The following is a 13,840-nucleotide window of genomic DNA, read 5'->3' as shown; positions in this document are numbered from 1 at the left end:
GGAGGCCAGAAGTCCAGAATGGATCCCGTGGGGCTAACACCAAGGTGTCACAGCGCTGTGACCCTTCTGGAGGCTCCAGGGGAGAAACCGGCCTGCTGGCCATTTCCAGCCCCAAGAGGTGCACCTGCAGGACGCCCTCGGTCTCCCTCTACCTCTGACCCCCGCTTCCACGGCCACGTCTCCTTCTCCGACCCCGTCCTTCCTCCCCTTTCACTTACATGGAGCCTTGTGATGCTCCTGGGTTGGTCCAGACAACCCGGGAAAACCGGCCCCACCTCAAGATCCTTATGTTAATCACATCAGCACGGTCCCCGGTGCCGTGTGCACTGCCACTCACAGGGTCTGAGGACCAGGATGTGGTCCCACGTGGGGGCCGTTATTCTGCCAACCACACGTGACAACACAAAAACGGTCATGAGGAGACATGCTCAGGACACAAGAGGGGCGGTGTGCATAAAAGCAGCCTAGTATATGAATCTCCATGATGGTCCCCATGTAAACAAGACGGAAATGTCACGAATGACAGACAGAGCTCTGGTATAAATGACAGTTGATTTGTAAGAGGGATGGAGATGGGAGTGATTTTCCTCCCGCAACGTTAAACAAATTCTTTTATTCCCAGAGCAAAAAATTTCACTCGCTTTAGCCACAGAATCCCTTTCTTTGAAGGCAAGGTGACACAGAAGGGCAGAAGCAGACGATCCCCTTTAATGGGCACAACACTTTACAGTTGACAAAGCCCTCCTCCCACACACGCCATTCTTTTTTTAACATGTACTTACTTATTTTGAAAGACAGCATGGGTGCATGCGCGTGCACACTCATGTGAACAGGGGAGGGGAGAGGAGAGAGGGAGAGAGAGAGAGAATCCCAAGCAGGCTCCTCCCTGTCAACACAGAGCCCAAAGTGGGGCTCGATCCCATGAACTGTGATATCATGACCTTGGTTGCTTAACCAACTGAGCTAACCAGGCACCCACCCCCCCATACCCCATCCTACTTGAACTTGTTGACCTCGCCCTAAAACAGGACCCGGACTAGGAAACCAAGGCTGGTTGGAGAAGGTTGGTGGGCGGGGCGCTGGGACCTGACGGAGCCTGTCCTTCTGGCAGTTTCCATTGGCTCTTCCCAGTCCCGCCCAGCGCTCAACACATCTAGAAATGAGAACCCCCCACTTCTGTAAGTAGTGTGTTCTATTCTTACATCTCCTTGCTGTGGCTTCTCCCCTCGGTTCTGAATCTTTTACCCCAAATAAGGCTGCTTTTTCTTCCCCTCAAGAGCCTCTCAGTGTCATCTCTTCTTTACATGGACCTGGACAGGCTGGTGGCAGAGAGGATGGCCGCCATCCTGGGCCATGAGTCGGGAGGGGTCTGGGGAGGGCGCTAGAACCTCAGGAGGAACAGGGGATTCTCACATCATGGTGAGTCCTTTAGGGCAGAGCCCGAGACCTGCAGGCTGTGGCTGCTCTGGGCTTTCAGCTAGCTCTGCCTCCGTGCAGAGGGTCCGTGCAGACCCCATAGCCTGGACCTCAGACCTGGCCACCCAGGAAATCCGTGCTCCTCTGGAAGGCAGTTGTCGCAATGGTTTGGGGAAATTTTGTGTTTTCCACTCACCTCTGACATGAATTCATTTAGATATACTTTCTTCTTGCCTTAATAAAAACTAGACCCCTTGTAACCAAGGTAGGGTACTTCACCCCTAGCACAGAAGAGTGAAATCAGCAGTCTTCGACAAAGGCCACCATGGGGCCTCACATCCATTCTCTGGGCATGTGACCTTGCCTCCTGCATGTTTCTGGCCATCTCTGGACTGTGGAACAGCCCCTCAGTCCAGCTCAGGTCACTGAGACATACTATAGATAAGGGGCACTGTGACATTCCCGAAGCACTAGGCATCATTAGAAACGTAACGGGAGGCAGCTGATTGCACCAGAAGGTGGTAGACGGTCCTCACAGGGCTGCCATGGAGGTTTCAGGAATGATAAATGAAGGCGGTTCCCATTAATTTCGGGGCTTTGGCTTAACAGAGTGGGTTCCGGTAGCTTATTTCCACAGCTCACTCGGCCTCACCTTTAAGCATCATATAGCTGTTGCAACGGTGCCATCGTGAAGGAGCCACCAGCCTTCAGAGCGCCCAAAGTGCCTTGGCTCAGTTAGTCCCAGCCAACAAGACTTCAGGAGCTCCCGTTCCACACTGGGGCAGAGCCCGCCAGGGGCCAGATTCTCTCATTCCTTCTCTCCTTCCTTAGGAGCAGCCCTGACTCTTTGTGGCCAGGGCACATTAATTAATTAATTACACTTCCCAGGCTCCCTGGCAGTTAGAAGAGGACAGACAATCACATTCTGACCAAACAGACACAGAGTATGTGAGACTCCAAGGAGAATTCTTAACTAGACAGGCAAGTGATAATCCCTCCCTCTCACCCTCCTTCCCCTGGCCAGAATGCAGGTGTGAGAGCAGCCACTTTGGACCATGAGGCAACCTTCTGAGGATGGCAGATGGAGACAATGAAAGGAATGAGGTCCCTGATACCATGGAGAATCATAACAGCTGTAGACCGCCTACCTTCAACACTTTCTGATGTGAGAGAGAAATAAACTTCCAATTTGTCTAAGACGCTGTCATCTGGGGTTTCTATCATAAGGTGGTGGACCTGAGTCCTGACACACACACACCTTTCTCTCCGAAAAGAGCAAAAGAAACAAACTTCCCTTGATCATGATGCCAACCAAAACTACAATGGCAGGCGACAATGGACAGTCTTCCTTTTCTGTTAAGGCCAGGGTCCTAGCCCAGAACTGGCTGCTAAATGCCATGGAAACACACTCCATCCCACCCACAAAATAACAACAACAATGCGAATTGCTTTCTCCTTATCTGAGCTCTCTGCCGAGTCTATATGCCTGACTGGGCTTCTGGCAGCAAAGGCCAATATGGACCACAGGGGAGGGGTGATGGAGCACGGCCAGGAAGGGAGCTTCCAGAAGTATCACTCCTTCTGGTGATGGGCATCTGCTACCTTTCCTCTCTTGCCTGTATCCTTTTCCTGAAGCTCTCCTCCCGTGGTCCCTGTAATTCTAGTAGAGATGTCAGCCAAACCTCATGGCCCTCCATCCCCAATCACCAGACTAGATAGTAACCTGGACTGGCCAATCAAAGAATTCTAATGCCCAGGGGAGCAATCAGTACAAGGATGGCCATGGGACCTAAGAAGGGCCAATTAGAGTTCTTTCGTTTAGCGGTTGAGATGTGTGCTATGTGAAAAGGAATCTCTCTCCTTAGTGTCATAAAGCCGGAGCCACTCAGGACTGTCTTGATGCCAGGTGGAGAAAGCTCATCTAAGAAGGAAGCCAATGAATCCTGAGAATGTCTAGGATTTGTTGAGTGAGAGAGAGATGGTACCTTCACGGCTTGGTCTCAGCTCCTGGATCCCACCATGCCTGAAGGAAACCCAGTCCCTCACCCCCTATCACGAGGAAGAACCCTTATTGTTCACTCCTGATACTACTGTCCTCCTAAAAGGGCATTTCATCACTGTGTCCTTCACTCTGTCTCTGCCCACCCCTCGCTCACTCTTCCCCAGGAGATGGGAACGCAGTGGGCTAACTGGTAAGTTGGGGAGAGAGATGGTCTGCATGGCTTAGCTCCTCTCTTTCATTTGAGGATCTGCCTGGCTGGAGGAACACACACTCTCTCTTCTGTGTTCTCGGTTTTTCAGGGCACGCCTGCCCGGGAGCCCATGAGTGAGTACTTAGCTCAGTTCATGAGTACTGCCTTATGAGGCTCTCCTGGCCCTCAGACCTAATGCCAATTGACCGAGGAGTCTTTATCCACATGGAAGGCGGCATTTTTATCCACTCCTCTATCCATCTTTCGTCTGCTGTCAAACTTGGGCCGGAAAGAGGGGTGTTAATTTGGGGGGACCTCAAATACCACTCATACAGCCAGGACTTCAAAGGTTCCTTTTTGCTCAGGCTGCATTGTCTAGCTCTTACAACCCAAGGGGTCCTGATCAATGCAACTTTCCTGACCCCAGTGACTGAAGCATTGCCCTATCACATTGCCTGTGCTAACATTTCATTTCTATCAGTTAAATATCCCCCCTTTCTCACAGTGCAAGTTTGGGCTGTCTCCCCTACTTTTAGGTTCTGGGGGCTTCTCCTCAACTGACAAGAGGGGCGTCAATAAATGAGACCCAGCTGGAGCTAGGGATGGGGGCGGGGTGGGGTAGGAAAGCCTGGAAGGGGGCTGCTGTGGTGTGGATGGGTTGCGTCGATGGCCCCGGTTCATGACCTCCCGACGTGTGTGTCCTTGCTCTGTAACTGCTACCCCCTCCCGCTCCGACTGTGGGTTTGACCAAGGGAGTTACGCTGGCCAGAAGGATTTTAGCTGATTTGAAGCTCGAGAAGCCGCTCGTGTTTTCCACCTCCTCTCTGGGCTCTGCGCTCTCGGTGAGAATGCGCCCGGGGCCCGGTCTGCTGGAGGATGAGCACGTGGCCCAGAGGTGAGGCCGGCCTGGATCCGCCAGCTGACCACCAGCCACGCCGGACAACTTCTGCTAAGGCAAGAGGAACCGCAAGGTCAGGCCCTGTTGGGATGGACAGAACTTCACAGCCCGCTGCAGACCTGGGACGATAAATGCCATTGTCTTAAGCCGGCGAGCTTCAAGGCGGTTTGCTCTGTGGTGTTGTCTCAGCAGCTGACCGCTGCGGGACCCCTTCCCCCCAAATTACCAACAGACCAGACAAGGCGCATCTCCCATCGAGCCAGGCAACACAACAGAGTGTGCTTTACTTGCGCTCAGGGCTTCCAGAGCCAGACTATCAGTGCCACCATGTGCAAGCTCCGTGTCCTTTGTCAACTTATCCCGTCTTCGGTTTTTGGTTTGTTTGTTTTGTTTTAAAACGAGAGTAATAATGTGATCTGCTTTCCACGGTTGGGAGGTTTTAAGGGTCTAATACATGCGAAGTGCTCAGGATGATAAGAGTTCTCAATACAGATGAGCTACCAATGGGGACGTCCATCTCTCTTACCCTTCCCCTCACCTCCTGGGGGGCTGGGATGCCGTCTTGGGTCTCCCGCTCTCCCCATCACCTGGCAGAGTGCCAGCACAAATACCTGTTGTTTGCTGAGTGTCTGGAGTGAAACCCCACTTTTATTGGCACAGATGCGAATTTCAAAATTCTCTTTCAACCTAGGCCAGCGTCTTTGTTCTTTGTATAAAGCACACATGTAATATTTATCATTTTTCTTAATAACTAGACTTCTCCCTCCCTCCCTCCCTCCCTCCCTCCCTCCCTCCCTCCTGTGCTGGGAAGCAAACCTTTTAAGCCGTCTTCACTGTCTGCACATACACTCACTGCCCATTCCAAACGTACGTAATTGATGCATTTCCTGCGGGTTCTTGCCGACGAGGCCAGGAGGGATGGGACTGGAGGAATCGTCACCTTCCACTGACCCCCAGCCTGGCTGCTTTTGGCACTAGGATCCCCCGGCTCTTTCTCAGCCACATTAGTGTCGCTCCAGAGCCTTCCCCATCTGACAATCAGCCGCCTCCTCTGCAGCCTGACTTCTGGATGGCTGGTCTCCCCACAGGCCCCATGGGAAGTCCCCTGGAACACGACCCCCTGATGCCCCTCTGAGCATGAGTGGGGTGGGAGGTAAAGTCTCCTCTGGTTCCAGTCCTTTTCCTGATGCTCACGGCTGTAGGATGGGGAGGGCCAGGGGCCCCTGACGGGGGACAGGCCTCAAGTTCCACCCCCACCATATGCACGGAACCGTGAGATCATGACCTGAACCAAAACCAGGAGTCAGACGCTTAACCGACTAAACCACCATGTGCTCCCTCCCCCGCCCCCAATCATATTTTTAAAGGCCTCTAGAAACCAAAAACCAAGAACCACAGCCTTGGGCAGATCACCTCAGCCCTGTAAGCCTCGGTTCCTTTGCCTAAACAGTGAAAGTAATGATAATATTTCCTGATGTCATGTTTTTACAGGAATGCTGTAAATGAGAAAATGGATCCCAGCCACAAACTGCTAGGCAAGTGGAGGCAACTGTTAATATCTCGTTTGTTAATTCAGAAAATACTGAGGCTGTGTGGATTTTAAAAAGGGTTGCACAAATTGTATTAAGTAAAGGCTACGTAATTCTCAATTTTTTTCTTGGACGTGGACACTAGTGCAATTTAGATCAGAGGACAGGGTACGGATAAGGAAAGGGACCGAGTTCTCAGAATGACAGCAAATGCTCCTGCAAACCTTATATATATCATGTAATTTCATCACCCTTATGACAAGCCCAGAGGGAGGTTCCTATCGTTTCCTTCCACAGATGAAGGTTAGAAGACCAGGTCAGGCGGCAGAGCTGGGGACGGGAGGGCAGCCCTGGTGCACCCAGCCCCTCCTGCTTAACGGGGGTGCCATCAGTGTCTCCTTTTACAAGAAGACGGGGGTGTTCATTCTACGTCGTCTGTGTCTGGGCAAAATGGTTTTGCCTTTCCGGGGCACTGTGGGAACGCCTCTGATTCTGAATGCTTTGCATCTGACCCGGCACCTCACCGTTCAGGAGCTTTAAGGACAGCGAACTAAGACCAGTCCCAAGCCCCACCGTGGATGTCCTGTTTCTCTCCTGTAGAGTGAGCACGCTCTGTCTCCCTTGCAGGCTGCTGGCACCCAGCCCCGTGCTGGCGGGACACGGGTGCTCCTTCTGCACTTGTGTATTTCCTTTCCTTGGGAATGTTAGGACAGCAGAACCCGGGAGTGAAGAAGAGAGGAGGGGTGAGGAGAGAGCCAAGAAAGACCTAAACCGCTAAGAAGTCAGGCTGTCTCTGAGGTTGGGACCAATGGGGAGACAGACACCACCCAGAAGCAAGCAGATCTGGGTCCTATCCTTCTCTGTCTTGGGTTTCCCAGCTTCCCTGTGTGATATGTGTCCCTGCTGCAGGCTGCCGGGAGGATGAATCAATACAGGGTGTCCAGGGGCACCCAGCACAGTGCCTGCAGAGAGGGATGGCCCCAGGTTCCAGAGTGCCCTGCAGCGCTGACCCCCACGAACAGGCTGGAGCTATGCAGGAAAGGCCACGGGTGCCCTACCTTTCTCGGCTCCGGCCTGGTCGTGCTTCTCAAAGAGCAGGTAGCGGGGGCTCTCGGGGAGAAAAGGCAGGGTCACCAGCTGGACCAAGGCAGGGACAGCGATCACTCCAAACAGGTATGGCCAGGTGCTCTCCTGAAGGGAGAAAGAGGAGGCCGATGAATGGCTGTGGCCTTCAGTCATCCGGCTGCGGGTGGGCCCCTGGGCCAAGCGGTGTCAGCTCTGTGCAGAAGACCCTCCAGCACCAGTGGGATCCCCACAAACAAAGGCTGAGAGAGGGAACGGACGCTGGTTTAGCACCAGCCCCACGGGTCTGGCGTTGTCCACGCACGAGGTCGGTCCATTCTCAGAACCACCTGTGAGGTGGTGACCTGTGAGATTTAGGGGGACCAAGACCACTCAGGGATATCAGAGCTGACCAATGCCAGGACTCTGGGAGGGCATCATGGTGAGCCTGAACGGGCTCCACTCCTTCCTGGTCTTGTGGCCCCGGAAACCATGCCCGTGGCCCCTCGAAATCTCGGTCTCTTCACCTGTGGGACGGGGACAGCCACGGCCACCTTGCAGCTTGTCCCGAGAGTGCAATCGGATAGCACTTGGGCTGTGGGGCCTGGTGCACAGCAGGTGCACAGAAGAAACTGCTGTCTCCATTGATGCCAGTCCCCAGACGCCTCCCAGGCCGGAGAGACCCCAGCCAGGCTGGTCCTGTCCCAGGACACACGGGGAAGGTAGTGGCTGGAGCTTCCCTGATTCCCGCGGGTGAGCGTGGTGGGGCTGGCGGGGATTCTTCCCTGTCCGGGGCCAGGGAAAGCAAGCAGGGCCCTACAGCCTGAGCTACACAAGGGGCATCTGGGCCACTGGGAGCAGCGCCAGTCGCCTTAACGCCGCTGAAGCGCAGCAGCGGCTGTTCCTAGGTGATTAAGGCAGCTTCTTCCTGAGCCGCTTTGTTTTTCAACTCCAGTTTACCAAGGAAGCTCTCCCCATGCCTCTGCTGGAAGAGAATGCCAATGGGAGGCAGTTCTGATGGAGAGAAAGCAAAATGCTCAATGCCAAATTCTTGACATGCTTTATTTCCTTAGAAAGAGAAAGGAGACCAGCAAGGAGGCACGTTCACCTGAAGAGACTTTGCAAGATGGGCCAAGGGAGGCTCAGCCGGCTTCAGGTCAGGTCCTACTGGAAGCATGTCCCTGGGGTCCCGAGCACCCTTGGGGACAGAATCCCCTCTAGTGTTCTCCCAGGGCTGGCTCCCTACAGAGGCCCTTGAGGCCAGAGGCCCCAGTAAGTTCTCAGTCCCCGAATCACAAGAGGGTGCAGCAGGTGGGGACCCCTGGAGCACAGAGCAGGCCAAGTGGCTGGAGAAGGACTATGACCAGGTCCTGATCTTCAAGGGACCTTCGATCCTACCGCCCTCTCTGTGTAAAATAGCAATTTATGTTCACAAAACTCCTCTGATGTCACCACCGCCCTGAGGGAACCTCCAGGCCAATGTCAGCCCTGGGTTTGGTGAGAACTCGGGGTGAGAGACAAGACCGGGTTGGGGGTGGGGCAAAAGGTAGACTAGTGGTGATGGGGGGGGAGGGGAGGACTGCCAGAGGGAGCTGGGATGGTCAGGGACTGCCCACAGGTATGGGCTTCCAATATTTTGGATTAGAAAAGAGCCACGGCCATGCAACTTTGTGAACACACTAAAAACCACTTTAAAAGGATGGATTTTACAGTAGGTGAGTTATATCTCAATTTTTTTGAAAGACCAAGGAACAAAGAAAAATGATGTACACATAAGTAGAATTTTGGCTATGCCTTTTTTGGTGTGAGTATGTTGTTGTTGATTCTGTTTTTCCTTAGAGTTTACCTGCTGTCTCAGTAACAGCAAACACAGAAAGCTTGTGGGGGGGGGGGGCAGGTGCGGTGGGAAGACAGGGGAATTAACCCAATTAAGCTCCTATTAATGTGCCAGGCGTGGCGTGGGCTTGTCACACAATTGTCTCATTTCACCTCCCAGCAGCCAGAGAGGCCAGAGCTGTTGCTGCACGTTTGAGATGTGAAGACAGAAAAGCCCACACGGAGGCCTGCCAGCCAGGAGGTGCAGAGAAGGAAGTAGCCAAGCCCTTCCCCTAGCATCTAAAGAGAGGCGACCTTCCAGGGTAAGATCCTTGGAGCTGCGGAAGGGCGGAAGGAGAGGAGCTGGAAGGGCAGATCTGGAGTAGGAATAGCACCTACGACTGCAGAGGCCTGATCCACCCGGATTCACTGGGAAACGAGAACCGCAGTGGGAATGTAGGGCCAGGGGATGCTAGAGACACGGGAGTACAGACACTGGAGGCTGGTCATGGGCGGTCTGCAGCCATTCCCTGGCACTTGGACGTGGCTCTGAGGACATCCAGGAGCTGTGCAAGGGTCTGCACACCCAAATGGGATGCACACCCTCCACTTCCTTGCGTCCACAGTCCGGCATTTCTGTCACGCTGTCAGTGAGTGCACGGAGTGGATTTCTAGTATTACTGACAAGCCAAGTCTCTGGTATAGCCTGGGATCCGTGATGTCGTAAATGGAAGGACGTGTAGAATCTTTCCTAAGGACATGGCTGCGCTCTGGTCTCTACCTCCAGAGAAAAGCAGGTATTACTGACCTCAGGGCAGGTGACCCCTAGCTTGGGATGCTAACAGTGTTTGCAGCGGGGAAGGAGAAGGGCAGGAATATTCAGAGTAGAGCTCGGGCGACATTTTACTCAGGGAGGGCCGAGCCTAGCCAACAGTGGAGTTCATGAACTCAGTGCCTACAAAATCCCAAATCCCATAGCCGTCTGACCTTGAATTCTGCCTCGATCCCCAGTTCTCTGTGGCCCTTGGCAACCTGACTGCTTATGCTTCAGTCTTCCTGTCTGTACAATGGGGATAACACTAATGCCTCTTCACAGGTTGTCAGGAGGGTTACGTGAGCTAATAGATTTATCAAGTGCCCAGCACAGGACCCTGTGCGCTGCAAGCATTCAACAGACAAGAGTGGTCTTTATCATGGACTGTGGTGAGAAGCACATTACGTAGATTATCTCCCTGAATTTCCACAATAGCCCTCTGAGGTACAGACCAGGATCACGCTCATGTTACAGAAATATTCACTGCAGCACAGAGAGGTTAAGTGGTTCATTGAAGCCACAATCCCATCACAGAGCCATGACTAAACAATAGGTCTTGGGCCCAAGAATCTAAGTTCTAATCCACGAAGCCTGACCACAGGTGCCTCAGTCACCGGCGGGGGGGGGGGGGGGGTGGGCAGGGGGAGTGGGGGGAGCACGAGGCTTCCCGACCCAGGGGATCTGATCTTCTTCCATTGCTTCAGGCCAAAGAATCCTCAGTGGCCCTCCACGGTGCTCTTGGGCATTTGGTCCTACACAGAGCCAAGGACTCAGCATTTCACACCACACTTAGAGGGCAGAGACCGTGCCCAGTACAGAGTATCTACAGGAGAAACACATGAGTATGGGAAGTGGCTTTTGTACGCACTGGTCACCTTCACACAGACCCCCTTGGCAAGAGCAGAGGACAGCCTCTAACTTTCTTTGTTAGAAACTGTTCAAAACAGAAGGCATGTTTTAAATTTTTTAATGTTCATTTATTTATTTGGAGAGAGAGAAAGAGAGATCAAGCAGGGGAGGGGCAGAGAGAGAGGGAAAGAGAGAGAATCCCAAGCAGGCTCCATGCTGCCAGTGCAGAGCCCGATGCGGGGCCTGAACTCACAGACCATGAGATCATGACTTGAGCCGAAATCATGAGTGGGCCACTTAACCGACTGAGCCACCCAGGCACCCCGAGAAGGCGTGTTGTAAAGAATATGTATCACTCGCCTAGCACAGGACCACGAGGGGCTACGGAAAGTCAATCTCAGATGAGTCTTTGTAATGCCGGTTAGGGCCTCCTGCGTTCCATAGAGCACAAGGTCAGAGTTCTTACACCTGCTCATTTCACTCGGGAGGAGAGAAAAATGCATCATCTTGTCGGCCAGGGTGACTTTCAATTCCCTCTCAGGTAAAGTGAGTGGGTCACACAATAACCCAACGACCGTGTTCTTGAATCTGCAAGGTTTCCTTTGTAAAACAGACCTCCTGGTCACATTGCCCGTGAGCTGTCGATGACTTCAGGCCTTTCCATAAACAATATCCTCCCAGACTCTGATACGACTGCACAAAATGTTGAGTAGAGTTGGAACCAGTGACCTTACCCCAAGTCAAGTTCTTCTGAAGGACATCACTGTGTGCCCTCCATGTGCAGACGAGCAGGACAGGGACAGTGACACTGGCAGGCACACATGCCACCAATGAGACAGGCTCCCGGGGCCACAACTCAGTGCTTCTGGCAGCAAGAAGGGGAAGAAGGAAGCCTGTCCCACAAAGCCAGCCAGGGATGAAATGAAGTATTTTTCTATTTCATCATATTTAGCATCTGATGATGGTAACGGCTAAATGTTTATGGAGCGTTCCATGTCCCAAGCTCCACACTCGGTGCTCCACAAATACAACACGTGTTAAAGATACACAATTCATGATGCCGTCAAAGTACAACCTGGTTTTTATCTCCTACGTTTCTTTAAAGTTTAATTGGGGGGGGGGGGGGCGCCTGGGTGGCTCAGTTGGCTAAGCGTCTAACTTCAGCTCAGGTCATGATCTCACGGTTTGTGAGTTTGAGCCCCACATCGGGCTCTGTGCTGACAGCTCGGAGCCTGGAGCCTGCTTGGGATTCTGTGTCTCCCTCTCTCTCTTCCCCTCCCCCCACTCATGCTCTCTCTCTTAAAAATAAATAAACATTAAACATTTAAAAAAATAATAAAGTTTAATTGGCGAGGGGTGCTCTTCTCTGCCCCCCCCCCCGGGGCCTCAACCTTAGGAGACAGATAGTCTCGGGGTGACAGTTTCAAAATAACAATCAAAATCAACCTGAGTGAACAGCAGGTTTTCCGTCTCCTAGTCCAAGCCTGCTCTGGACTTGGAGCCACGGTGGAAAGAATTGGAGGAAAGGGGGTTGGGAGGGGGAGGCGGGGAGGGGGCTGCTTCTCATTTCCCTCCCTCTCCTTTCTTCCCTCTGCCACTTCCGGCCAGTGTGCTCTCCCTCCGGTCCATCCCTGGGACCACCCCTCCCCGTGGAGTTCCTCTGACCCAGGAGTTTGCATCTCCTCTGCAGCCAGGAGGAATCCAGGGTCAAGGCTACCGTGCGCTGTCGTGAAAGCTGCTCCGGTACTGGTACTGAAATCCAGCCCATGCTGGTCTCCAAGCTAAGGGCCCACGGAGCAGGCTTACTAATTACGCCTCTCATTTTCTGTATTACTGATGCTTTGGCATCTTGGGTCCTTACTGATCCTGTAGGCTTCCCCTTCCCGTCATAGTAAACAACTTGCCTGACAGCATGTCTTTCCCTTGCAAACCAACCAGAGCCCACGCCCCCAGTGACTTCCTTTATCCAACTGTCACACATAAGCCCATGTTCTTCCCACCCTAAGTTACCGGAAGGTCAGATACCAGACACCCAGACAGCCCCTGCGGCCCAGAGCTGGCCTGAGATCATTCAAACCATGTAGTCCTAAACTTGTTCCAGCTGCCTACCCTGCCCTGCCCATTCCTTGATGCAGAAACCACAACAAAGCTCAGGCCTTGTTCTCCCCTCCCTCCTGCTTCCTGATGGACCCCGGTGCCCGCCCTGTGTGGCCCTGCATGGGGTGGCACCGGAATGGTGAATAACAAACTCTTCTTCCAAAAGCAGCGGCCACATGTCTGTCACCTCAGCATAGCCGATAAAAGCCAATCCCAGGTACGTTTTGGGGGCAGCGGGGCCACCCCTCCCCCAGACACATGCAGGTTCTTGCTGCAGGCGACTGCTCACTTCGCTCTGAGCCCCCGGCCCTTCCAGGCCACCTCTCCTGGTTCTCCTCCAGCTTCCTTGAGCACCTGGGGACGTGAGCCCAGCCTTTTTTCTATCTCCAGGACTTCCCCTAGGACGATGGGTCTTAAACTTAGCTGTGCATTGGAATCCCCTGGAGAGATTTAAAAACTGCTCATGCCCATTGTCTCCCACACTTGGAGATTTGAGGCTGGCTGGTCTGGGAGTGTGGCCTGGGTGCCAGGCCATCTCCAGATGGCCCCAGGGACAGTGAGAGCCACTGGCCTTGGGTCTCCCCTCTATCCACTGGCAGTGGATGGCGGTGCAGGACCCAGAACTGAGGGGCTCATTCTCCAACAGCCAGGAGTATGGTTGGCTGTTGACCTTGGAGGATGCTTTTTCCACCGAGGCTGCCCACCCCTCCCCAGGAGCAACCTGCATGCAGGGGCTGGCTGATGTGGGGACACATAGGCCTGCCTGTCCTCCTCTGTCTGGAAATGGAACAATCGAGGGGCCCTCCAGGTCCAGAGCCAGGGCTGGATCCCTGTATGACTGAGGGCAGCTCACCTTCCCCATCTGCTGAGTTTGACTCCCTCACTCTCTGGCAGGAGTTGAGCTGAACACACTTCCCCATCAGCTTCCTGCCCACCAACGTCCATCTCAGGGTCTCTTTGCCAGGACACCCAACCCAATCCCACCTGTGGACCCAATGCCTCCAAAGGTCCACGTCCAGCCCTCGTCTCTGCCTGGGGCTCCTCTCATGGCCAGTCGCCTGGGGGCAGCGCCACTGATAACTCTTGGTTCCACGTCCGAGCACAGGGGCTGTCACCTCCCGGCCCACCCAGGCCTACCCCTGGATGCCCACCTGTCCAGGAACCCAAT

The 13,840-nt window shown here is 53.6% G+C and overlaps 1 protein-coding gene and 1 long non-coding RNA gene across 5 annotated transcripts in view; one reads left to right on the top strand and one right to left on the bottom strand.

The window, feature by feature from the left end:
* SLC2A9 (solute carrier family 2 member 9) overlaps positions 1 to 13,840 on the bottom strand; it is a 254,087-nt gene that overhangs the window by 110,634 nt on the left and 129,613 nt on the right. For all 4 annotated transcript variants that reach the window (XM_019453701.2, XM_019453703.2, XM_019453702.2 and 1 more), the window contains one exon: positions 7,094 to 7,226. In XM_019453701.2, coding sequence (XP_019309246.2) covers positions 7,094 to 7,226 — 133 coding nt within the window. The remainder of the gene's footprint in view (positions 1 to 7,093; positions 7,227 to 13,840) is intronic.
* On the top strand, positions 10,365 to 12,483 carry LOC128776672 (uncharacterized). The gene is made up of 2 exons (XR_008421851.1): positions 10,365 to 10,568; positions 12,184 to 12,483. It is a non-coding gene; the product is annotated as an uncharacterized LOC128776672 (long non-coding RNA).

This window comes from Panthera pardus, unplaced genomic scaffold, assembly GCF_024362965.1.
Source record: "Panthera pardus isolate Hobbes unplaced genomic scaffold, ASM2436296v1 HiC_scaffold_13, whole genome shotgun sequence".
NCBI classification, from domain to species: domain Eukaryota; kingdom Metazoa; phylum Chordata; class Mammalia; order Carnivora; family Felidae; genus Panthera; species Panthera pardus.
Note: the sequence above shows the minus strand (reverse complement) of the source record. Positions and strands in the feature narration are given on the sequence as shown.